Below are 26,208 nucleotides of genomic sequence, written 5' to 3'. Positions count from 1 at the left end.
AAGTAGCATACAAAAAAAAAGCAGAATTTAAAAATATTGAGTGCTTTATTTATCTCATCACAGAGAAAATTAACATCAAGTGAAATGACAGCCAACACCAGAATGATACAGATTTTTTTTTTATAAGGATTTTTCATGCTTTATGAGTAGAACAAATAAGCCATATACACTAGCAACACAACCAAATAACAATAGAATGCATATTCTCTATGAATTATATTATACAAAATATATATCACTTCTCTAGTACAACATTAAGTTCTAAGTATGCATTTGCTGATTGGTATGTAACAAAATGAACAATACAAGATTAATTCATTTATGCATGATTGAACAGTAAAAATGAAACGAAATTGGCACGATTCATTTAATTACCCTTTAGATACAATGAAGGCATTGTCTTTGCATTTAACATAAAATATAATGTATTGTTTAATGGAACCAACATTTAATATCTGTAAAAAAATATTTAAAAAATAAAAATAAAATATATTTAATTCAAAAACATTTTCCTCGTCTAACTCCCAGAAATACTTTGGGCAGGGAACTAATAGCAAATTTTGATATAATCCCTTAGTCATCTTTAAATATAGAGAGTTTGGAGCAACATGATAGTCCACATTTTTTTGCAAAAATGACTAATTTAGACTGAAGTTTTCCTTAGTATTTTTTCCAGATTTACGAATTTTTAGAATTTTTCCCAAGACAACAGCTCAATGCACAGACATATCTTATAGCATACCAAAAACACTCTCCTAAACAATTTAAAAATGTGGCTCATTATATTGCCCCAAAATGGCATTATCTTAAAAAATTACCACCCCAACACAAAAATGTGTATTCTTTTTAACTACTCTTGAAACATGGACATTCTAATCTAATTTTATACAATTTGATTGAAAATATTTACTACTATAAACACATTATAACAAGTATAGGTTCTAATTGTAAAATAATCAAGAAAATGTCAGCAAAATTTTATTAAAAAAATTATAATAGAAGACAATGTCAAAAATATGCATCATAGTAAGAAACCTTAAAATATCTCATCTATGTGCAAAAGCTTTCACAAAAACAGACTGGACTATACTTTAAGACTTTCTTTACAGAAAGATCAGATTATAAATTTTTTATTCATAAAAAATTTTTTGAATCATCTTAATTTGAAATTAAATTTTTTTTAAACAGGACTTCAGAGCTTGACCGAGATTGTCTGCAAGTTTAAAAAAAAAAAAAAAAGNAAAAAAAGCAGTAAAGAAGCGTGAGCGCGAAAATTCAACAACCAAATTGCATCAATGTTCCAATAAACATACATATATTTCAACTTAATATTTCTCCATTTATTATGTTGAGAGAAAGAATAAAAGTTTAGCAGGGTAATTTGTTGGATAGATCAAATTAACTTTTAAATCAGTTAAGTTTTCTTTGTGATCTTAATTTATAGTGAATATTAGCAGAATACAGCAGACTGCTACAATTGAATATTGCACTGATTGAAATAATGAATTCAACCTTTACCCATAAACAATTATAAAAATAAGGTTTTATTTGTTTAAAAGTTATTTAATAAAAGAATAAGATTTCTGAAAAACTGCTTTAAAATAAACTTTAACTTATGTTGTCAGAACTGGGTTCACACAGGATTTAGTTTCAATCTGTGTTGTCAAAACTAAATTTCAGAAAACAGCTTTAAATTTAGTTCCAACCTGTGCTGTCAAAAATTGATTTAAACAAGTATATCAATTACCAGGAAGTAAAAAATTTAAATTAGCACATAAAACTGCATTCTTAAAACCAGCTTTCTTCAAAAATTGAAAATACTAAGGAATAAGAATAAAAATTTAATATTTTTGCAGGTGTGAAATTGAAATAACCTTTTAATTAATTTTCTGATTTACTTAACCCACTAGGCATGTCAAATTTTAAAGATTTAGTACTAGTAGTGTTAATGTAATATCTAGCTTTGCATATTTAAAGAGAAACATAAGAAACTAGGTTAAAGGTACAGTTTAAGAAAGCTGTTCCGAAATTAGTAACTACTAAGAAATAATTCAAAACTCTCACTCATACTTTTAAGTTAAAACTAGCAAGCAATGTATTATTGCTTGAGATTAACATAGTTCATTATTTTAAATGTTTGAACAACCACCAATCTTATTTCCCTTCAATAAAAGGCAATTATATGTAGCTGCAAGCACTTAAATTACAAAAGCTAACTTTCTTTAATTTCAATTTGAATAGTTTATTCAAGAATTAGATGAGAAATTTAAGTTGGCATATAATAGATTTCAATAATATTTTCATTAATGTAATAGATATTAATGTGATTAATTTCAATATAAAAGTATCTCAATGATTCTAGCAACTAGTCTATTAATTGATGCTAAATAGAAGAAGCAACTGGAAGAGCTTAAATTCAAAAAAGGCAAAGTTCATTTTTTATAATTTTTAGAAAAACATGCATTTATTAATTTTACAGAAATAAACAGAGTACTGATTCATAAAAATAAATATTTAGTACATGACATGAAATTTCATTTCTAAAAGTATTAACCAGAAAAAAATTTTTGCCTGCCACTATTATAACACTAACAGATGAAGCACAAAAAAAATTTTTGCGTCTAAAACTATAAAAGAATGCAAAAACTGAAAAATGATGACACATTTATGACAAAATAATAAAAATATAAATTAAAACTAAGATTCCCCAAAGGACTGTGTCATTCACACATTATTAAAACTCAATAAAATAAGAAAAACTTCAGAAAGTTTAAATAATCGAAATACCATCTGGCAATTGCAACCCTAGTCTCTAACTCTGCAACTCAAAAATTTGCCAAATTGTGTACCTTACTCACTAGCCCTAAATATATGGGTCACCAATAGCAAGCTGGTGCAAAAATTCTGTGTCCTGATTTTTGTATATAGTAAAATTTCATAAAGTTGGAATAATAATTAAAAAAATAATAATAAAATGTAAACTAACTTTTTGTTACATTTGCCATATCCTCCGGAGAACCCTATTGCATTCTACAGGATGCTTTTTTGAAAATTTTATCTTATGTTTACTTAGTGCTTACCTCTTAAAAATGCAATTGGTTTAATCTTCAAAGACCAGAGTTTTGAAGCTAAGAAGAAAAAAAATGTCAAAAAATTTGAATTAGTTAAGAATTGTACAATTCAGCATATACATAATATTTCATTCTTATTCTGATGTTTGAGTTAAATGTACAGCAATGCATTTGAGTTAGTTAAGAATTGTACAATTCAGCATATACATAATATTTTATTCTTATTCTGATGTTTGAGTTAAATGTACAGCAATGCAAAGCATCAATTTACATTTCAGCTAGTTTTTTTATCCACTCAGTTGAGTTAATTTAACAATTAAATATTATCAAGTAAAATACAATCTCAACCATTGTTGGCAGTCTCAAGAGTATACAGGCTTTTTGAAGTTGAAAAACCCCATCAGGGCCAATTACTGAAATAAATTTAAAATTCAAAACTAGACTTGGACTAAAAAAAATTGATTGGACCAATACCGCAGCTAAGAAAAACAAAAAAAAATATTAAATATTTTTTTGGTCAGAAATTAAATGAATAAAAACCAATATAATGGACAAGTAGCTAGCGTCCATATACAGATAACTGGGCCAGTAGACTTTATCTTCCCTACAGCATTCAAGTTTATATGTGTGTAGTTATACTCATCCTATAAATGGGTTGAGGTCAAGTCATAGTACTTTGACGTGGGTTAAAAGCTAACATATTTATCGAAACCAAACTGCAAGATTTAGCAAAGAGGATGAAAGCAATGGCATGTGCAATGAAAGCAATGAAATCCATATGTCCAGTTTGAAAAATAAAATGAAAAAAGTTTTGTGGACACATTAAGAAAAGTATTTAACTTCAGTGTTATTTACCAAATTATTCTGACTAAGCCACTCTTAAATTTAAATACATACTTTGAACTAACAATCTAAGAACAGATCACATAAGAAACTAATTTAATGATTATTTGATGATAATCACAAAAAATAAATTGAAATTTAAGCTAGTTTAGTAGAAATAAATAGCTAAACATACAATATAGCATTCACTGTTTAAATACACATCTTATTCAAAAAGGTAAAATGATTCAAATCACACAACTTTTTAGAAACAAATTTTATTCAGAAATATTAAATGTATTGCATTTGATGAAAAAACTGTTTAACAATATGAGTCAGCTATTCGAATTATTAATCAGGAAGAAATATACTAATACTTTTCTTCAATAGCCTAACAGTCCTATCAAAATTACAACAGATTTTTAACACACATTTAACTATAAGCATATCTTTATACAATACAAAGCTTTCACAGTATCAATATCTCCAAATAAAAAAAAGAAAGCTAAAATTGATTAAATCATACTCAAATTTGTATCACAATGCAACATCGAATTTCGGCACATAACACAAGATATAGATTTATATACTAGTGGGGATAATATATATATACGAACATAAAATTTTAAAAACATCCACTTCATAAAAATCTAAAATAACATTTAATTACTGTCTTATCTGATTTGACAGATTTAACTGAAAAAATGAAAAATATGCAACAAAAAAATAAGTTAGAACAAAAGAATGTCATTGCAGCATGAAAAGCGTAGTTTTGTTAACATGAAAGGGGATAAATCACAAATTACAAATACACTCGATATTTAAAAAGTGCTAATTAAAACAAATAAATAAAACCATTTTCATTCTTAGAACAAAATAACCCAAGTTACATAAAAAATATGTGTGTCCTCATGACTATAAATGCGCAGTTTTATTAAATTCTTTATAAACTATGAAGTCACCAAAAATGAAATATTATTGAATGCCACAGTAAACTATTGTTATTTACAAGGAAATTAAGCTATTTTTTTAGGGAACACTGCTAAAAAGAATAAGCTGCAAACATTATAAAGCAGCATCTGTCAATATCTAACATGAAAAAATTTACACATGATTAACTCTGCAAATGTTTTCCCCCCATCCCCCCAATCCCTCATTGTTGTAGTCCCTTGTTTTATCCCTCCCCCCCTATTTAATCCCCAATTCCCCTATACTAGCTTTGTTATAGTTCCATATCTTGTGTTTCGTCATCCGAAAAGTCGCTCATAGAGCTTTCACTGCTCGACTGATCTTCCTCCTGTTCTCTGAGGGCTTCTTCAGTTGCGTACTTTTTGACATACTCTGGAAGAGAGGATTTAAAATCAGTTATATATGTGATAGACATTCGTTTTCACATTTCAGTTTAGAATAGTATTTGCCATTAGCAACAATATCACCACAGCTCCATTTGGGCTCAAAATTGGCACCATATGGGTCCTATATGAGCATACACTGGAGGGTCAATATTGTGTTGTCTAGATGTTTCAATATTGGTCATACATAGGGCCAATATCGGCCTTTATGGGGCCCATATTGCCTAATAATGAATACAAAATATGGAGTGAATCTGACAATTCCATATAGTGCCAATATTGGTTGTATAGTGGCTGTAAAATATTTGGGTGAATCAGACATTTCTATATACAGGGATGAGAGTAGTCAGAAAGTAAAAAAGAGGAAATCCAAGAATATATATATATAAACAAAAATTTGACAAAAAAAGTGCGATTTTTAAACTTGTAAACCATGTGATTATAAATCCCGATATGAGGCTTTTAAATCACGTGAATATGAAACTCTGCATCGAATTTAAAAAATGCGAACATACAAATCATGATGCGTAATTTTTAGATCAAGATGCATAATTTTAAAATCGCGAGATATTACAACGGCAAAAACGAATCACGATATTGGATTTTAAGCTACATAGGGTACATAGGGTAGCTACATAGGGTTTTAAAAGCTCGTAAATACAAATCGCGATATTGGTTTTTTAAATCTCGTAAATAAGAATCGCAATGTACAATATTTAAATGGCTTGAATAAGAATCGCAATGTTCAACTTTTAAATCAGGTAAATACGAAAATCGATGATTGATAATAAAATCGCGATTTTAAAAATTCAAAAATACAAAACACGATATTAGATTTTTAAATCTCGTAAATACGAGTCATAATGTACGATATTTAAAAAGCGTAAGTCAGAATTGCAATGCGCAACTTTTAAATCAGGTAAATACGAAAATCGNAGCTTTGTCTTAAATAGAAAAAAATTCTAATTGAATGAGCAAATAAATATTTTCAACGCAATTTCACCTCTATTTTTTTTTCGTTTTTTTTGTTTGCTTTCACTCCAGAATACAAGAAGCAGCGACGTCTAAATTACGAAAATACGAGCTATCCCGCTGACGGATAAAAAACACGGAAAATCTTATTTTCTGTGCCTGAAATCGGAGAAAAGGCAAATATAAGTAAACATTGCGGAAGGGTTAGCAGCTAGGACGTAGTTTGAATTTTCTGTTTTTCGTTGAAAATCGTAAATAAATATAATTATTTGACTTCAACGACTGAATTTTTTCTTTTAAAAAAAGGGGATATTTATAAATAAATAAAAAAAAAGAAACTTTTAGATAATCTGAGTTTTTGATAAAAAGGCTGAAATTCGAGAGACAAAAGCGAAAAAAATCTCATCCCTGTATAAAGGTCAACCAGTTTTATCCCAAGGAAATGATTTTTAGAGAAACTTCAGATGAAGGAATGAGGACTTCAATGATTTCGCTCCGCGGAAAATTCCTCATAAAATACTTTAACTTGTGCAAATAGCAATTTCAGCGGAAATTAGCGGAAAAAATGGAAAAATCTGAGAAAAAGCGGAAATCCGCGAATCCGCGGAAGAATCTCATCCCTGTATATATCAAATTCAATTTAAAGATATTTTCTAATTTACATAGTTTGTGAAATAAATTTTAAATTTGATTATAGCAATGATATATATTATATATATATACATACATATGCTCACTCAAAATGTAGAGAAAACATGGAAAAAAATTCCAAAATAATGAGAAAAGAAAATTATTAAAAAAATTAATAAAAGTTAATAAAAATTTGGGGGGGAGGATAGATATATCTTCATCAGCTCACACAATTATATCTACAAAAAGAGTGCTTTCTAATATTGTATTAATATAGCCAAAGCAAAATATGTCAATACATTAGTGTGAGGAACACTCAATATATATACATAATGATACCATACACTGATCCTACCATACCAAATCCTTTGGGTTGAAAAGGATGTGAAAAAGCTCCCACATAACTATTTGAAGAAGGATGAAACACTAAGGAGAATAATTTAACTATGTACAATATATTGTACCAAAATTCTGCTCATTTTAATTAAAATATTGATTGGCACAAATAGAAAAAAAATTCAGTACATTTATTGGTTTCAATTATTTGCACTATGTTTTTCAGTGCACTCATTTTGAGAATTTTGGTGTTGCTAACATGACCCTGGTGATAAATGTCAAATTTTATGCATTACATCTGAATTTTAGGAGAATATTTAAAATATAAAGAAACATTTATCACACTAGAAATTATGCAGAACAAAATATTAATATAATAATTGGAATTGTAATAACATTTAATTCATAAACAGTAAAAAATGAAGATTTAAATTTCTCGCAAAGAAGTTTTTTGTATAACATTGTGTAGAAACAGGTATGTGGCACATGAAAAGCAAACCTTTTTTCTTCCCTTATCCAAAAAGAATGTTCAACCTAAGGCTTTAACAGGAATTAAATTACCATTACAATGTGTATTTCTTATGTGATCCGCAAACATGCTTAAAATATATCCAATTTAATTGCTTTGTTTTAATTCAAAAATAAAATTTTATTACTCCTATTAGATATTATAACAATATTTTATCATCCTATGTGACACAATAAATATACATAAAAAACTGAAGATAAAATATATAAACCTTCAATTATTTTATTTTATTTTTATAAAACACTAATGCCAAATGTAAACTGAGGTAAAACCATACCTTGGTCTACATTTGGCAGTAGAATGTCAAATATTCTACACAATTTACAAACATACACTATTCCCACTTTAAAAATACTTAAATTATATTGCACAAAATAAAGATGAAATTAAAACTAATAGAATAAAAATAATCTTATTAATTTTTACAATTACTTCTAAAATTAAAATTTCTACACACTTAAAACTAATTATTAAAAATGATTATCAATTTAAATTAGCTCTTGAAATTTCGATACCGACGACAGTGATTGTAATACGGTGGAAATAGTTGATTGATGTTCCCATCATATGAATAGAACAGATAGAAAATAGTTTCATCATAACAGCTGAAGGACCAACTATTTTATTTTTCAATCTTTTCTTAGTTTAATGGTTTTTGCCAGATATAAAAATTTTTAAGCAAATAACAAAAAGTAGAAAATGCTTACATATCCCAAAACTAAAATGTTCAAAATACTCGACTTTATGATTCAAAAAGACATCAGTGATAAAAAAAAATTAGAGTTCAGATTAGATTTTAGAGACTAAGTTAAGTGGTCATGATAACAAATTACATTTCATTTCACTTTTACGTGAAAGATATTAACTCATTATAAATTGCAAATATTTGACGAATTATGAGAAAATTTGTAATAAAAATCAGTGTTCTCCCTAAGTGTTTTTAGAAGGGTGTTGCCCCTTTCCTACCCTTTCATGGAAATAAATGCACTGTCCTTGCAGTTTTTGTAAAAATGCTGTCCCCTTCTTTTCAGAAAAAAAATGCTGTTTTTATTTTAAGAAAAAGATTGCAGTAGCAGAAAAAAGGAAATTCATATAATCATAACTACTTAAAATTATTTTTAAGCTAACTTAATATAAAATATTTCTCACATTTATTTGAGTATTTTTAATTCTATTTTGAAAGGCATGAATCTAGCTAGATATAATTAATTAGCATGATTAGGGCAATTCAAAACTGAAGGTGTCTTTGTTTTTGAAAAATCCTCCTGCCCCTTTTTTATTTTTAGAGAGATCTCTAAAAAATAATATTCTTACTTATTAGTCAACTCTGTGTTTATATGTAACATACTTAGGAACATTCCTTCAATCAAGATAAAAATAAAAGTGGAAAAAAAAGTCATGGTTGTATGAAATTTACTTATAGAATTCTACACTACCAAACAACTATAACTTTTAGTAAGGAGGTTGAAGGCATATTGAATAATATACCTTAATATATTCAAATGAAAACATTAGGTACCTTGAACTTTTTTCTTGTACTCTTCTGGCTTATGTAAATACATTGCAGCAGCATCGCCATTTAAAGGATCAATCGGGTTAGGATAGGTTAGTAACTGAGGAAGGAAGGATTCAAAAATATTTGACAAATCTGAAATAAAACATTGATCTTTAGTAAAGGAGACACAAATATTAAAAAAAAAAAAAAATAACAACAAATACAATAAGAACAGAAAATTCATAAAATAAAATCTAGTTTATGTATATGAACTTACAATAGTGTCCCAGATTGAAACAATTCAAAGTTTGATATAGAATGCTGTGTGATAATTAAAAAGTGTTAAATTATAAGAATAAAAAGACTTTTTTAAAAAATATTCCAATGGTCAAATTATGTAGCCTAGTAAACACATTTTGTTAACCTAAGTTCATACTTGTTAAATACAATAAAGCATTTTTAATCACCAGACTGAAGTTACTACTTGAAACAAATATTTCAAAATTAAAATGTTGATGCTGTTTCATACCAAATTAGTTATGAAAATAAACAAAGTTAAGGGGTCACAGTACCCTTGCAACATTTTAAATAAAGGTATAATCATTAATTTTGTGGATGCTTTACTTGCTCATTTAACTTATAATCAATAATTTATCTTCAAAAAATAGTTGAACTGTTTATTATTTTTAAAATTTTAAAAAAATTGGAAAAATTCTAAATTTTTAAATCACTAAGGCTTTTTTATTTTAACATATTTTCAAAAAAAACTTTTTTTTAGTGCTTACAATATTCATAACAATTTTGTGCATTCATTTGTTGATATATGAATTAAAACATTTTTTACAGATTTTGTAAAAAAGTAGAAAAAAGGTTAAAAATTCCTATAAAATATATATAACATGCTGTGAAAATTGTAATACCTCATAAAAAGATTATTCTGTGTACTATTTAAATCAGTGTACTATACTTAAGATAAAAAAGTTTACTTCAAAGCTTTGTCTTAAATAGAAAAAAATTCCTAAGGGATTTAATTAAGATTAAAACACAAAATCATCATCTATGAGAAAAGGCATTTTAAAGTTTGTCTACTGATCAAGTTTCTGTTTTAGGGCAATCCAAAACCATTCATAACTTTTTTAAAAAATGTAGATAGAGAGACGGTTTTTTTTTTTTTTTCAGTGCATTTGAGAAATAGTTTGAAGTTTTACTGCAAACAATAAAAAAATATAGATATTTTGGTCATTTTTTTGGCTACTGTGACCCCGTAAAAGATATAATCAGATATGGATAAATATGCTTCAGTCTAAGTAAAGCTAATAATAGCTAAACAAACTAAAGACAAAAAAGAACCTAAATACTGAAAACAAGAAAAGAAATTGTGTCAATCATTTAAAAGAAATTTTTTTAAAAAAAAAATATATATATAAACAAATGCAAATAAAAATTTTACTTTTTAATAATATTTAAAAACTATTCAATCGTGATCCAAATACAAAAAAAGAAACTCTAACATTTAAAAAAAAAAACAAGAAAAGTGACCAAAGCCCCCCATTAGTAAAAATTATGTAACTTGAAACAAAAGAAACCCCATAACCCCTATAGTTTCTCAGAAGAATATTTACTCCACCTCCTTCCAGCTGAGAAATATAAGCAAGATTCTTCAATAAAATAACATTTAATAAAAATATCTTTCATTTCAAGAGAAACAAATTTCAGAAATCCATTTAAAATACGGTCTTTAGTCAAACTCAATCTATTTTATTATTATATTTGAAAAATTAAAGAACCATTACTGGATATAGAATTCGAAATATTAAGTTTATTTTTCAATCTCCAAAATGACAAAAAAGAATCATTCATAAAACCCACATTTATAGAACTGCAATTCTCAAAAATTTGCAAAGCTGAGTAAAAAATTTATATAGATCTCAAAAATTATTTACTGTTATAAGAAATCCTATTCAACTGCATATGGTCAATTTCAATAATTTTACTTGATATAATAATTCAAAACACAATAACTGAAATGTTATAAAGCATTATTTTAATTCAATTTTTATTTCCTATCATTATTTTTTAAATCATATTATCAGTACTCTTTTTACATATTTTTTTTTAAATTAATATCTTTCAAAACTGGAAAAAAAAATTATCCATCTATCAAAAAATTAGATTAATTATAAAAAATAATCCTCTAATTATAAAAATAATTAGAGGAAACAATTTCAAGCAACAATTAAACTCTTGCAATAACCAAAACAGCGACAATTCTAAGAGTCAAAACAAATTGTTTCAGCATATGAGAAAGGGACTCTAAACATATGAGCATATAAGTTGACATTTTTGGTAATCTGCATTGTTAGCATTGACAGTACCAGTATTGGACTATTGAAATTCAGAATTTGTGAGAAATAAGTATATACTACTAAAGATATCTAAGCTAAAAATTAAAAGAAATACACTGATAAAGAAAACAGTTAAACAGGGTGTGTTAACAAATTTTTCAACAAAAAATAAGCACATTTTAAGCGCTCTAATATTTGTAAGCACTTTTAAAAAATAGAACAACAATAAATTTTTTCCCGCATTCCACATTAAATGAAAGTTTTTCTTATAAATTGCATATTTCAGGGACATTTTTTACTAAATCATGATAAGTAAATTATTCTTAATTTTATTTGCCACCAAAAAAACCTTTTATGCTAAATTTTAAAAATATATTTAATGTTGAGTTTTTATTATATTTTATTATTTTCATTAGACTAATAATTACTTGAAAAAAACAGTAATTTTATCTTAAAATTACAGTTAGATACTTAAATTTCAAAAAAGTTATTGGATGTATTTTTCAGAACTAAATAAAAAAATTTTATTGGTGTATACTAAATAAAAGCATTTATAACACTAATATTTTTGATCTTAAGGAATTGTTAAAGACTTGTAGAAAGTAAGCGAACTAAGATAACCTAAATGAATTCATATTATAAATGAAGATTAGTGAATGACACCAATTAAATTCTTCTTACAATCTGTAATTTAGTTCAATGCATTATTAAATCAAATAAAAATAATTTCAATAATTTTAAAATGAAAATTCAGTGAGCAATGCAGCAAAATATTTTTGTTAGAAGTAAATTATTATACAGTCCCCTATTTAATATATGCAAGATTAAATTGCCAGTTTCAAACATTTTTAAATCAAATAATAAAAAGATTACTATTTTTTCTGACAAATATGAATCACATAAAATTTCCTACTACATTTTCTAAACATTAAAAAATTGAAGTGATTCCTAAAATCATACTTTTTTTAAAATCTTGCCTCTAATAAGTTTTGAATTTATAAAAAAAAAATTTCCATAAAATAACACTGAAGTGCTGAAAATTTAAACAAATCCAGAAAAATATCACTACAATAAAAAGCTCAAAATACTTAATACAAAAGTGGATGGTCTCTCAGACACAACCTCCATCTATTATAATAATGTAATAAATTTTTATCCTAATTAAATCAAATGAATAAAAGGGAGACTAAAATTTTGAAGTGATGAAGCTGTGTTTTTTTTACTGCTCTTGACCCGCATGAAAATATTTAAATACTGAACGATCGATCTGCAATTAGAGTTTAAAGATTGTGGTACTTATCTAAAAACAGAACAGTGCAATAATGTGATGGGCTTTCCTATGAGGTATAACTCTTCATCAACGAAGAAATAATTAGGAAAAGAAAACAAACTTTTATTTTGATGTTAAGAAATTCGAGAGATATTCTATTCGATTTTAAAGGGCGAGAGACAATGCCTGAAGTAAAGAGTTTCTCACAAAATTCAACGAGATGAACGCCTATGATTACAGGATTCTTTTGATTATGCCGAGACTACAGGATTCTTTTGATTATGCCGAGACTACGGGATTCTTTTTTTAAAAAAACTGGCTCAGTGTACAAGCAAATTTATTAAGCCCTCGAGTTGTTCATTCAACATGTAAAACAATAAGCACTTCACAACTGTGATAACCACTCTTTTTGCACTATTCATAGTAACAATTGTCATAGCAAAGAAAAACATTTCCTTTTAGAAAAAAGAAAATAAAGTATTTTTTTACAAACTATCAAAAATCAGCACCTTTAAGGACTTTTAAAAACGAAAACCAAAAATAAACTTTTTAAAAATCTACATGCTAAAACAATATAAACATGCTTCCAGAACAACAATTTTTTTTAAAAAAAAGATTAAAACTAATTTACAGTCTAGTATAATTTTCGATAGATCTAAGTTTTTTGGTCAGTCCCATCAAAGATTCCAATTATCATGAAGATTGAACTGAAGATAGAAATTTTCATGCATGATGTAAATGCCATCGGAACATATTTCAAGATAAATGCTTAGAAATAAAACTAACTAAAAATAAAAATACTAAACATTTTTTTAAGGAGAAAATTAAAATAACAAAATATTTATTTTTTCAGCCTCCTTTTCAGAATTTTACAAAAAATATACATGTTTAATTTTATTGTCAGACAATTACTGAGGGAGAAAAAACATAGTTAAACATATATTGACTATCGAACAAGTAAACTTAAAGCTGCAAAAAATCTAAAATTAAATGCGCTGGCTTTATCAACTGTGTATTGCAGATTGAGATTTCTAAAATTAATAAAACTATAATTTCATATGTGGGTAAACCATATGCAAAAACAAGCATACAAATTTAAAGACTTAACATAGAACTTATAATTTTAACAGCATTTCAAAAAAAATTTTAAAATAATTTTAACCCAGATTCAGAAAGGAAATCATATTTAGCAATTTAATTTAACAACCCTGGTGTAAGATAATATCTGAAGCTCCTTGGGTAATAGTTCATGAAAAAATTTCTTTTATTAAAATCAAAACAAATATTTGCACTTACTTAAAGTTAACTAGTTATTTCCCACTGAAAATCCCAATTTTCATTCAGGAAAAAATGAGAAAGTAGAATAATTTTCTGGTAACATTGTATTAAAAACACCCAGACTAAATTCTGAATGTTATTAACCTTAAATGTTACACCTTTTAGCCTCATTAGATAGTCTTGCTACAAAAGGGAAAAATTATCACATCATTAATTAACAATTAAATATAGTACAAAGAACTAAAAAAATCTCAGACTCAAATTCATGTTTCATTTAAATCAGAGGCTCCCAACGAACAATATGTGTATTACTGGTGGTATCTGGGAAAGCTCACGGTACTTAAAAGGAAAACAATAACCTTTAGTCAAATATATTTTTATCAAATAAAACTGATTTATGTTTGAATTTGAAGTTTGTTTTTTAAGAGGATGTTATACCAAACAGAAACGACAAATTCTGTTTTACCTACATTGGTAATTTAAAGTATAAATAAATAAAGTAATATAACCAGTAAAAAAGTAAAGGTAACCAGGTAAACCATAAAATTTCAAATGCTGATTTTTTTTCTTCAAAATATCGAAATGAAAAAGAATAATAGAATAATTTCTTTTCTATAGAATCCTACCATAATTTCCTTGCATTTTGGTACCTAAAAAATTCAGCATTTGATACTTCATAGTTTACTTTTGATTTATTCTATACTTTTTTCGTCACTTTTTTCTATACTTTAAATTACATAAATAGGTAAAACAGATTTTGCGATTAAGCGTTTCTCCAGCGGTATAGTGTTCACTTAATGTTATTTTTATTGTAATCCCTGCTAGGTTTTCCCTGCAAATGGAAAGAAGTGTGCCATTTATAGTCTGTTTTCTTTTCTTTTTTTTTATTTCTTCCTTTTTTATCAATGACATGTATAATGTCAAACATTCTGCAACTAATTAAATTTAATTTAACCAATAACACACTATTGGATAAAAATTGACAATATTTTTTCATTTTTTAAGATTCAGTAAAAGTTTATCTCAAAGATTTATCTAAATCTATGACCAGACGATTTCAGATACAAAAATTTCTACTGTAGTTCTCTTAAGATTTTTTTTTTCTTTTTTATAATAATTTTCTAAATGTTATTTTCTATCATTTTAAGCTTCAACAACTTTATTTAGTTACAAGTTTATCCCGTGTGATTAATATTCCTTGATTGCCTGAAGCAAGATCATGTTATTGTCACATTATTGTAAATTTGTTTTTGTCACGGAAAACATATTTTCTGCAAATAAAAAAGTTGAATGACAATAAGCATCTTACTACGACTGAATCTGTTTTATTGACACAAACCGTAGGTAAAAATTTCGTCACGTGATTTAGCAACAATATTGGTGGTCTGTATTTTATGACAGTTTGTCTCATCTCACATAACCTCTCTTCTTGCTTACATTATCTGGACTTAATATAATTCTAATTGGTTATGAGATGTATCTGAAGAAAATAATGGTAATCGATTAAAAAAATACAGGATTTGTTCAGAAAAATTCCCTTTGACGTCTTTTTTTTTTTCAGATCGAGGAGAACGTCTTTTTTTAGTAGAAAAATCATTCCTCAAAACACAATTTTTTGGCCAAATTTACAATTTTATCACATTTAGTAAGGTGGTGAATGCTTAGTGTGTTGCCCTGAAAATCAATAGTATTATAAAAAAATGTGTGACCAGTTACTGTGTTGCAAGATGTAATAATTAAGAGAAAATACAGGTTAGGGTACATAGCCAAATTATTCAACAAAAAATAAGCACCTTTTAAGCACTCAAACAATATTGCTAAGCACCTTAAAAAAATATCATAACTAGGCAGGGTTGGAAAGTTTTTGACAATTGACGATTTTATCTTGTTTTAACCGTCATGTCAAAAAATAAATAAAAACTTTTGGCATTGTTTTTGAGAATTGTCAAAAATTATTAAATTTTCAATTATGTAAAACTAATGGCGTTTTCATACGCTACGGACTGACAATATGCCGAAATAGATTGGGGCTGAATTAATTGTGAAAACGTTGAATAGAACAATGTGAACTGTGACTTTTTGCATAATTCGAAAAGAAAATTAGCAGAGTTAAGGAAAAATCTCATTTTGAAAAAGGGAAAATTAAGCACTTTTTAAAAACACTCAATGAAAAAAGCACCTTTAAGGGCCTTTAAAAAACGAAAATCGAAAATAAGCACCCTTAAGCACTTTTTAAAACGCTACACACCCTGCAGGTGTTGCAAGATGTAATAATTAAAGTAAAAGAGTCCCATACTTAAGGAAAGAATGGAATACAAGAAAGGTCATATTTCAAAATGTGAAATAATTCCCAGAAATCCAGATTAATTTATCAAGGATTAGACTGTCATTGAATAAAAATTAGTATTATAGAATGCACAAATGATATGACATTTTACAAAAAATAGACCCAGCATACACTGAATCACTTTAAATTTTCTTTGAGATAAAATTGAATATTACTCCATAAACAGATGTAAAACTGAAATTTAAATACAAACCAATAAATTCACCAATAAATTGAGTGTTTATAAGCTCAACTTTAAAATATGTAATAAGTTTCCACTTTTACTTCTAGCAAGTAATTTCTTCATCCTTTATAAAAAGAAAAAACTTGACTCCCAACATAATTAACAATAACTTATACATTATCCAACAAAACAAAAAGTAAAGTTAAAAACTTGAAGCTGTAACAAGGGCAGGGACATTAAAAATACAAAGAAAAATATTTTAAAAAATATTGTCACAAATCACTTACCATATAATGCAGTCCAAGCTTGATTTATGACATCCAAACACACAGTTCCAGACCTGTAATAACCAAAATACAATTAAAAAAATTAAAATTATTTAAATTAAAAACTAAAATAAGAACAATATTAAATAAAACCATTTTGCTAGGCCTACATGCAGGCGTAATGGTGAATCGAACTCAAAAATCCTGAAAATTTGTTGACTAAAATCATTACTAACGCATTTCAAAAACTAATGCCTTCATAAAATCATTGATATTTTCAAAACATGACATTCTAAAAAAAATTATATGCAGCATAATTTAAATGAATAATTATGTCTAAGTTTACTTTTATCTCTAATCACATTTATTATTATTTCAGATAAAAATATTTACAAATGAAAGAGATGCCAAAGTATAAATTCTAGTTCTAATATTTTTAAATAAAATAAGCAAGAATTTTTATACATAAAAGTGATCAATGATTTCTTGAAACTTCTGGACCTCAAATTTCCGGAAAATTCCGGAAAACTGCAAAAAATCTAGAAATCTGGATTTTTCCGGAGCACAATCATCAAAAAAGTAGTAATTTAAAATAATAACAATAATTATAATATTAACATAAATAATTTCATGCTTGGAAGGGAGGGGCTTGTAAAAAAAATTCTGATACGCCTGTGACAATGAGGAGGGAGAGAATGATACAAGTGTGGCAGCAAATAATTTTATTAAAACATTTAATATCAACAGATTAAATAAATTATAGTCAGTTTTTATATCATTGTCATCAAAATAAGTACACATCTAACCATTATTGTTAACTTTAAAAATGCCGTTAAAACACAAAGCAAAAATTTAAAGAAAAGACCTTTCTGTATTTTATGCAATATTTTGCATGATGTGCAATGTAGCATGATATGTGAGAAGGGGGGGGGTAAGGTGAAATATGACACTTTGAGACAAAGGAGTGAAAGTTTATTAAAAGAAAGTGACATTTATAAACTACAATGAAATAAATATACAAACTTTGATAACTTAAAACATAAATGAAAGCCTAAAAAACATCAAGTTAAGACATTACCCTAAACAAAAAACAATTTGAATAGAGAGTACGTTCTGTATATCAAAATGCTGATTGACACAAAATAACCCATAATACTTTACGAAAGAAAATCTTTTTACGAATATTCTAATGAAAGTAATTTGGAACAGCAGTAAAAGTCAACAAAGTAAACGCTGTGTGAATGATGCTATTGAACTGCATGCCACAATAAAGTAATAAGCAACTTTTTCCAAAGGTGACATTCCTTAGTAGAGTTTCCAGAGGAATTTTAAAATTTTTAAGAATTTTAACTACATAACAAAATAAACAGTAGCATATTATTTCCCAAATTGAACTTGTGGTAGTCTTCCTCTAAAAATGCACATCCAAAGTAATTTAAAAATATGGCTTGCCATTTATGTTGTCCCATGCCCCTTATTAACTATAACCAAAAATTACTTATACAGCCACGAGAATAATTAAAGAACAGCAACAACTTACTGGAAAATGCCTATCAACACAAATCGTGAAAAAATAAACATGTGAAACTAATTCTCACAAAAGGAAACCATTTAAATTATTTAATACTTATTTACATTTTTTAACTATATTTTTATATATGCCATATATATATACTATATTTCACTATATTTTTTTACTATATTTATTTATATATTGACAGCCTAACAAGCTAATAAGCTTTTCATATAAATCATTATTAAGGGGAATAATATAATGAAGTAAAACAATAAACCATTTCAATTTACTATGCTATCCTAGATGAAAATGAACAAACTATCATTCACACCAAGCTGTTAGAATAGTACAGGTAATTAAAAACAATGAATTACCTTTTTGTATTCTAATCTTCACACTTTTATTCATTCATTTCCTTTTTTTGTGCATGTGTGTGGGTGTAACAATAGACATTCCTCAAACATCCAATCTTTCAAAGTTTTAAAATGGATTCTTATAACAATACAGAAATTAGAAGAGAGCACTTTCTTGGCTTACTTTTTAAACAGGCAGAGTAAGACTATTAAGTCCAAAAAAGTTTTCAGATTCTTCTCACGTTAAAAATTAATCCCAAATGCTATTTAATTTATATTCACCAATTTCATTCCCTACAATTGTAAACCAGCATAATGTTAGGGACTAGCACCAAATGCCGATAAAAAATTAATAAAATTTTTTATATAGATACAATAGATAAAACAATATTTAATGGAAGAAAAAACAAAACATTACATAAATTAATACACCAATTTGACAGCTGTGGTGAAAACTAATTAAGTATAAATGCCATACTTACACTTCATCAATATTGGGATGATATATTTTGTTCATGAATCCTAAAAAAAGTAACAGGAAAATGGTATGAACTTTCAAATGTATTTGGTATGAACATACAAATTTCAAATAATAATTTATTTATAACATAAAAATCAATAATTAAGAAAACAAAAACACAATAATGTAGAGTACTATTTTCAAATGATATGCAAAATGCATTTCAAATGAATATTTCACATTACATTACTTATTTTTAATTAATTGGTTCACAAATATTAAAAATCAAAGATTACCATAAAAATAAATATGAATGTAAAAAGTTATCCTTAAATTAGGATGTTTCCACAATTTGAATTTTCTAGTAATGATACATTTCTAACGGTTAATTCTAAAATATCTAATGATATTAAAAAAAAAATGATATTTGACTTTTTAAATAACTAAAGCATTGTGAATTTGATACTTTAGATTGTTTCCACATAGGTACTGACACCAAAACCTTCCCATTAAGACACAGCTTATTTCGTTTGAATAAATTTATACATTTAATGATAATTTTATGTAGCTTTTTAAAAAAAAAAGAAAGTTAAAAATTTTAAGATGTGGTTCATAACTTACAGGTCACAAATACTTTCTGAGGTAGATCAATAAAAAATAATAAATAAAAGCCACCAAAAAGCAAGCATAAAAATAATTTTTTTTTAAAAATTACAATTTATAAAATTTGAAATTTTATATTAAACACAGTGTAACATTGGGGATTACTAATACCCAAAGCTATATTCAAAGGGAGGAAGAGAGCTACGACTGTCTCGTGGCTCAGAACTGCTGAATCTCACTCCAAAATCTGCATAAAAAAAGCTATTTAAATAATCAACTAAATAAGAAAAAAAGATTTTTTGTGTTTTAAGGAAAGGGAGAGTAAAAACCTAGATTCAGCCTTACAAGTGCCAGTTCGCAAAGTTAGAAAACATTCTTGTTTCCTACTAATTATCTAGGTTGCCTTTTCAGTATGAATTACCTTTGGTGAAGGCATGACTTTACATGTTTAGTTGCATAGTTGGAAAAAAAATGCAAATAATACTATTATGAATAACACATTTTCAGACTAATTTTTTACATTAAATTATATTGAAACCTAATTAAAAAATTTACTGGAATTATTTTATTGGTTATTTTCATGGCTCTTCATCGTTAATGATTTCCTTACTTGATTATTTAGTGATCCAATGAGCAAAATCTGCCTATGATAGCATCAAGAGGGATAAGTTGCTTGAGGCAATGAATGAGCTCGGTATACCTGCGAAGCTTGTTAACCTCACCGGTGATACACTCAATAATGTGAGATACAGGATTAAAATTCAAAACCATCTTTGTGAACCCTTTGTAACTGAAAGAGATTTGAGTCAGGGTGATTCCCTTGCTTGCCAATTTTATATATTGCTTTGGAGAAATGTATCCGGGATAATGGATTAGACCGAAAAGGCACTCTCTAGAATAGGTCTCTAGAATAGGTTCGAACTCTTGAAGCTGCTGACACAAATATAGGTCTTTCTATTAACGAAGATAGGACGAAATTCATGGAATTTTTGTCCTCAACAGTAAATTACAGTGCCCCTTTGTGTATTAATAGTTATACCTTTGTAAGGGTTAATGAATTCAAATACCTTGGCACTGTTGTTAACAATCCATACTTAGAGCAGAAATCAACAATAGAGTCAAAATGGCTAACAAGTGTTTCGTTGGACTGAGGAGACAATTAAGATCGAACTTTCTCAGCCGAAAAACAAAGTTAAAACTCCATAAGACACTCATACTTCCTGTACTGCTTTATGGAATCAAAACTTGGACCCTAAATTCAGATATACAGGGGTCACTGGACACCTTTGAAAGAAAGATCCTCAGAGCCCATCTTTGGCACAATTCAAGAAAGGGGATGCTGGCTAACCAGATGTAACTTCAAGCTCTACCAACTCTATAACCAGACCCAAATTACACAAATAATATGAAGTAATAGGCTGCGGTGGATGGGCCCTACATGGAGAAGCCCTGAAAAGAGCTCCATGAGAATCAACGACATTCAAACTGACCTGAAAACCCAAAAGATTAGATATTGGAAGAGAGTTGCCACGGATAGGAGGCGCTGCCATTTGTCAGCTGTTGAGCTAGCCAAGGCCTGCAAGGGGCTGTTGTGCCGACAAAGAAGAATGTGCAAAATCAATTTGCTTTTCTTAGCATTAAATCCTAACTCTTTTTGCATCCCACATTAATGAATAATTAATAAACATTGTTAATTCAAAATGAACATCATGTAAATTTAAAATTTTGGCTAAAAATTAGAACCTATTGTTTAGATGGAGAAAAAAAAGATAAAATTAAAATTAAACATACTATTAAATATTATATGATTAAATACTATATAACTGTAATATAATTTACCAATTGATGGAGACTTGAATGGATACTTCTCTGGCAAATCAACTCTTACTTTCCATACACCCCCTTCATATGGTGCTGGAAAAAAAGATAGTTTAAAACAAAAATGAGGTTTCAATGCAAGTTTAACTTGTATATGTACAACTTTAAAAATATTAAATATAGCCAGTGCCTAAAATAGCAAAAATTATAAATTAGTTTTTGCAAGTATGTAACAATCTACAATTTTGTACTTATCCATTAGCTTAGTATTAGACAAAACTTTCTGCATCAAAATTAGTGAAAGTTTTTGAACTATTAAGAAGGATAATGATATGTTAATTATATTGTGCCTGTAAGTAACAACATTTAAAGATTTTACTTTTTCAGAGAAAGAAAATGTTTATTATTGCCATTGTAAGACACTAACACATTAAATTTTCTAAATGCATTCATTACTAATGCATTGTTAATGAAGCTAAGAAGAGATTTTGAAAAGCTTTATCCAGGACCCGGAAAACAGATCGGTTACTTGGTTCATATATATTTTTTTTTAAATTCCCATGGAAGTACAGAAACTGGCATAATTAAATCACCTCTCAAAATTATTGAAAGCGATTAGCCCTTTTAAGCTTTTGTAAGAATTTTAAGGTAATTTTTTTAAAAAAGATTTTTCTTAAAAAATTATTGAATTGTTAAATTTAACGGAATGTCTGTATTTCTGTTCAAGAGACACCTAAACAGACAAACTATCAAATAAATCATTAGCATCAACAATCAGATAAATTAAGCATTAGACCTAGAGCTTCCAAAAGCTTCTAATCTTGACCAATAATCAAATTTCATTCTATTTTCATCAGACTATCTGAATTTTTGGCTTTTTGATGACATAAATCAAAGATGTAAGTTCAATAATCAGCAATATGGTTATTACTTGGTAAATAGCACTATGACATTTACCATGTTTAACTATCACAAGAACATCAAAAACTTTTGCTTCTGTGAGACCCAAATTATTATTTTTTGATTGATCTCAAGTGCTGAGTACACATTTTACCAGTCTCTTTTGCCTATTTTAAAGCTTTGTAAAATATTAAAAGATTAAAAATTTTCTTTTTCATAACACAATGGCAAATATGTTGTTTTTGCCAAAAGAGCAAGTACCACTTAATTATTTGTTAAGTTCATGCAAAATATTGTTTTCCATTTATACACTTCTTCTAACTTTATACAACTTCAATTTAAACACTTGATCTTTATTTCCTTTTTCTTGAAATGCAATGAACAATCTCAGTGAATAAATATGTGTGATTTTTTCACATAAGGCACAAGAGAAGTTGCCAAATTTTGGTAAAAACTAAAAAAATATTGCCAAAGGGAATCAACTCAAAGGGTACACAACTTGTAGTAACCTCTAGTAAACTATTACATTTTATAAAATTTTTACAAGTAAAAAACCTTTTGGTATTTTGACACAAACAGGTAGTACCGATGCAAAAACAACCCTGCAAGTGAAGAATATAAAAAAATATTACAAGTGAACATTAGATTTGAATAACTAACTCAAAGTAGCAACTTATACTCACTGCAACTCGAAAGGTAAAACTTCTAGCCACTTCCAGGTGAATCACTATATTAATCCATGTATTTTTTTAAATTCATCTTAAATACAGTAACCAAGCAGTTATGCTTGGTAGTTTCAGTTGGTAGTCAAAAGTACATGCATGGAAATATGTATATCCAATTTCTCTTTGTTAAAGATTATTTAAAGTACAGCACTAATTAAAAAATGTGAATCAGATATAGATTTTTTTTCTTCTTAAAATGGCTAGAAGATCAACCTTTATAAAAATATATGGCTTAAAATGATGACTTTAAACATAATGTATATAAACATTATCACAGATAATTTTACACTTCTTGATTATGACTTGAACATTTTCAGAATACAGTCATGTTATAGATTTTTTTAACTCATGAAGCTTTACATCTTATACATATACAGTTTATCTTAAACATATACAGTTTATCTTATACATATACAGTTTATTGGGTTAATTTAAATTAAATCTTTAAATGTTTAATTCTTTTTGGCATACATTTCTTCCCAAACTAATTCAAATACTATGTACTTGTTTTACTAATAGTTATATTAAAAATCTAAATTTATCATCCCAGTTTCAGAAAAAGATAATTAGTAAATAAGTCAAGTATATAAGTATATAAGTCATAAGTATTTCATAGTTTATGGCAATAATGATGTAGCTAAATTGAAAGAAAAATACAAAATAAAATTTAAATCAATGAACCAATAAACATAAATAAATTTCTTTATGGCAAACAAAAGTTTTAGATATTAAAAAAAGTGAATAAATGAAAGAAAATATAATGAACAAAAAGTATTAGAATATTTTATATTTTTAACTCATCAGACCATATTGATTTTTCATTGCTTTCTTAAATATGAAAGATTAAAACATACAACTTTAATGTAAGCATTTAGTTTATATACATTCACTATAGGATTATTTTGTTGAACAAATATATAAATATTCCTTACTTCCTTTTGGGCCATAGAACTTGACACAAAATTCATTTAATCCACCTAAAATTGTGACTTCATGTTTGCTTTCTATGCTAGATAATATGGTTAAGTATTATTAAATATGGTTTATATTCTAAATTATGTGGCTTCCAAAACTATACATTTAATTAACAGTTTGATAATTGACTTCAGATATAAATAACCAAAGTTGTAAATGCCTATATAAACAAAACAAAAAAGCATACATATGAGAAAAGTTAAGACTACAGCATAATGTAAACAAATTTGTTTATATATGACTGCATTTTAAAAATTAATACTCGTGAAGTCGATCGATAATTTAATAAAACAAAGGATGCACAGTAATTAAAAAAGAACAAGTTGTAAAAAAATAAAACATTTATCATTCAAAAACACATTTTACAATTCTTAAGAATTTTTACTTTGTTATCAAAAATATCGATTTTAAAAGAATATATATGCATTACCTTGGTTTCTTTGGACTTAACAAATAAAATCATACAAACTAAATTTATCGCTTACTTTTCTTATTGCTTTTAATATTTTCAATGATTCTAGAATTATAAATTAAATTTTAAAACATTTTCTTACTAGGATTAGCATTAAAACAGAAAATTTCAGAAATGTTTAAAATGCATTTTAGATTATCATAATACAATAATCTATAATTAGATACAAAAAATAACACAGCTTCGCCTATTTTGTTTTTAAAATAAACATTTATATCGTCAAATTACTTGTCAAACAGGTTTTAGATTATTCGATTAGCTTATTGATCGATTTTTTATTTACCTATTTAAAAAAATTCTAAATAAAGTGTCAAATGCAGTGCCAATCTGAAATGCTTTTCGTATTTTAGATTGATTACTTCTTTTGTTTTTAAGCTGCAACGCACATAAAATTGCAATGCAATTAATTGAACCATCGGAAAGTGACATTATTGTCAATTTTATTTTCAACGTAGAGACTTTAGGCCTACTTAGGCTTACAATTACATCATAATTTTTAATATACTTCAATCTAAACAAAAGTGACTGCAACCAAAACAAGGCCCTAAATTCGTCGCAGGGGGGTACCAGATTAAGATTTCTCAGAGAAAGGATACAGTTTAATAACATCCGTATCCATTCGTCGCTTTCCAGCGCTTGGAGAAGACATCTTTTGTTCAACTTAGTTATGCGTTTGATCTTTTTGATACCAGCTGGAATATACAGTAATTTCTCAAAATTCAACACGAGACTCGTTCGTACAAGAACTTTCCAACGATATGCAACCTCGCATCACAAACCTTCCTTCACCTTCAATGCAAACAGCTTAGCAACTATCTTTTGACGTCACCTATCATGTGACGCTTGTTTTGTTTTGACACTGTGTTTTTACTTTTTTTAAATGTAATAACGAACCAAGAACGATGTATATTATTAATATCTTTAAAAGCCTAAAAATTAAGAAATTGTTGTTAACTGCCCATGAAATACGAGAAATAAAAAATCCTATTTTTCATTCGCTATGTATAAGCAGGACAAATCATGTCTAATAAATAATAATATAGGTGACGTGATGTTACAACCATACAAATTTAGAAAGATTTTTAATCAGTAAGGCATTTTTAACAGGTATAAAATAATTTATTTTGAGAAATAATTCATTACTTAATTAATAAAGTGTCAAACCCCGCCTCTTCCTTCCTTTCTTTTTTGCTTTTCTTTGAAGCTCCGCCCAATCATCTGACAAGCGTAAACAATACATGCAATCCATGACTGTTTCTAAAAATGACAAGTTTTGGAAATGCTATCTTTTTGTTTGCAATTAATTCGCGAAATTTTTCGAAAAGAGCATTTCTTTTTATGAATCATGATGTTTGTGAAAAAGTATAAGAATAAAGTGACGTCAGTAAATATGCAAACGTCATCGACCATTAAATAAAAATGATACTTGGATAAGGTGTAAAAGAGGATTATTGTAAAAATTACAATCCATTTCAAAACATTGCATGCGTTAAAAGTTTTATTAGAGTGG

The 26,208-nt window shown here is 27.1% G+C and overlaps 1 protein-coding gene across 1 annotated transcript; it reads right to left on the bottom strand.

The window, feature by feature from the left end:
- Nucleotides 1–4,155: 4,155 nt before the first annotated feature.
- On the bottom strand, nt 4,156–25,567 carry LOC107437718 (ubiquitin conjugating enzyme E2H). Its single transcript, XM_016049805.3, has 7 exons — nt 25,295–25,567; nt 24,184–24,260; nt 21,648–21,722; nt 19,228–19,267; nt 16,898–16,950; nt 9,232–9,360; nt 4,156–5,234 (listed from the first exon to the last, which is right to left on the bottom strand). The coding sequence occupies exons 1-7, from the start codon at nt 25,345–25,347 to the stop codon at nt 5,116–5,118; spliced, it is 546 nt and encodes a 181-aa protein (XP_015905291.1). The 5' UTR covers nt 25,348–25,567; the 3' UTR covers nt 4,156–5,115.
- Between the last annotated feature and the right edge of the window lie 641 nt (nt 25,568–26,208).

The sequence above is a fragment of the Parasteatoda tepidariorum genome, chromosome 10 (assembly GCF_043381705.1).
Source record: "Parasteatoda tepidariorum isolate YZ-2023 chromosome 10, CAS_Ptep_4.0, whole genome shotgun sequence".
NCBI classification, from domain to species: domain Eukaryota; kingdom Metazoa; phylum Arthropoda; class Arachnida; order Araneae; family Theridiidae; genus Parasteatoda; species Parasteatoda tepidariorum.
The sequence above is the reverse complement of the archived record's forward strand: the minus strand, read 5'-3'. Positions and strand labels throughout refer to the sequence as shown.

Coding starts and splice junctions, on each gene's coding strand:
- LOC107437718 (XM_016049805.3), bottom strand. CDS start 25,347: ATGTCTTCTCCAAGCGCTGGAAAGCGACGAATGGATACGGATGTTATT. Junction 24,261..25,294: donor GATACGGATGTTATTAAACT/GTATCCTTTCTC, acceptor CATATTATCTAG/CATAGAAAGCAAACATGAAG. Junction 9,361..16,897: donor AGCTTGGACTGCATTATATG/GTAAGTGATTTG, acceptor GTTTTATTTCAG/ATTTGTCAAATATTTTTGAA.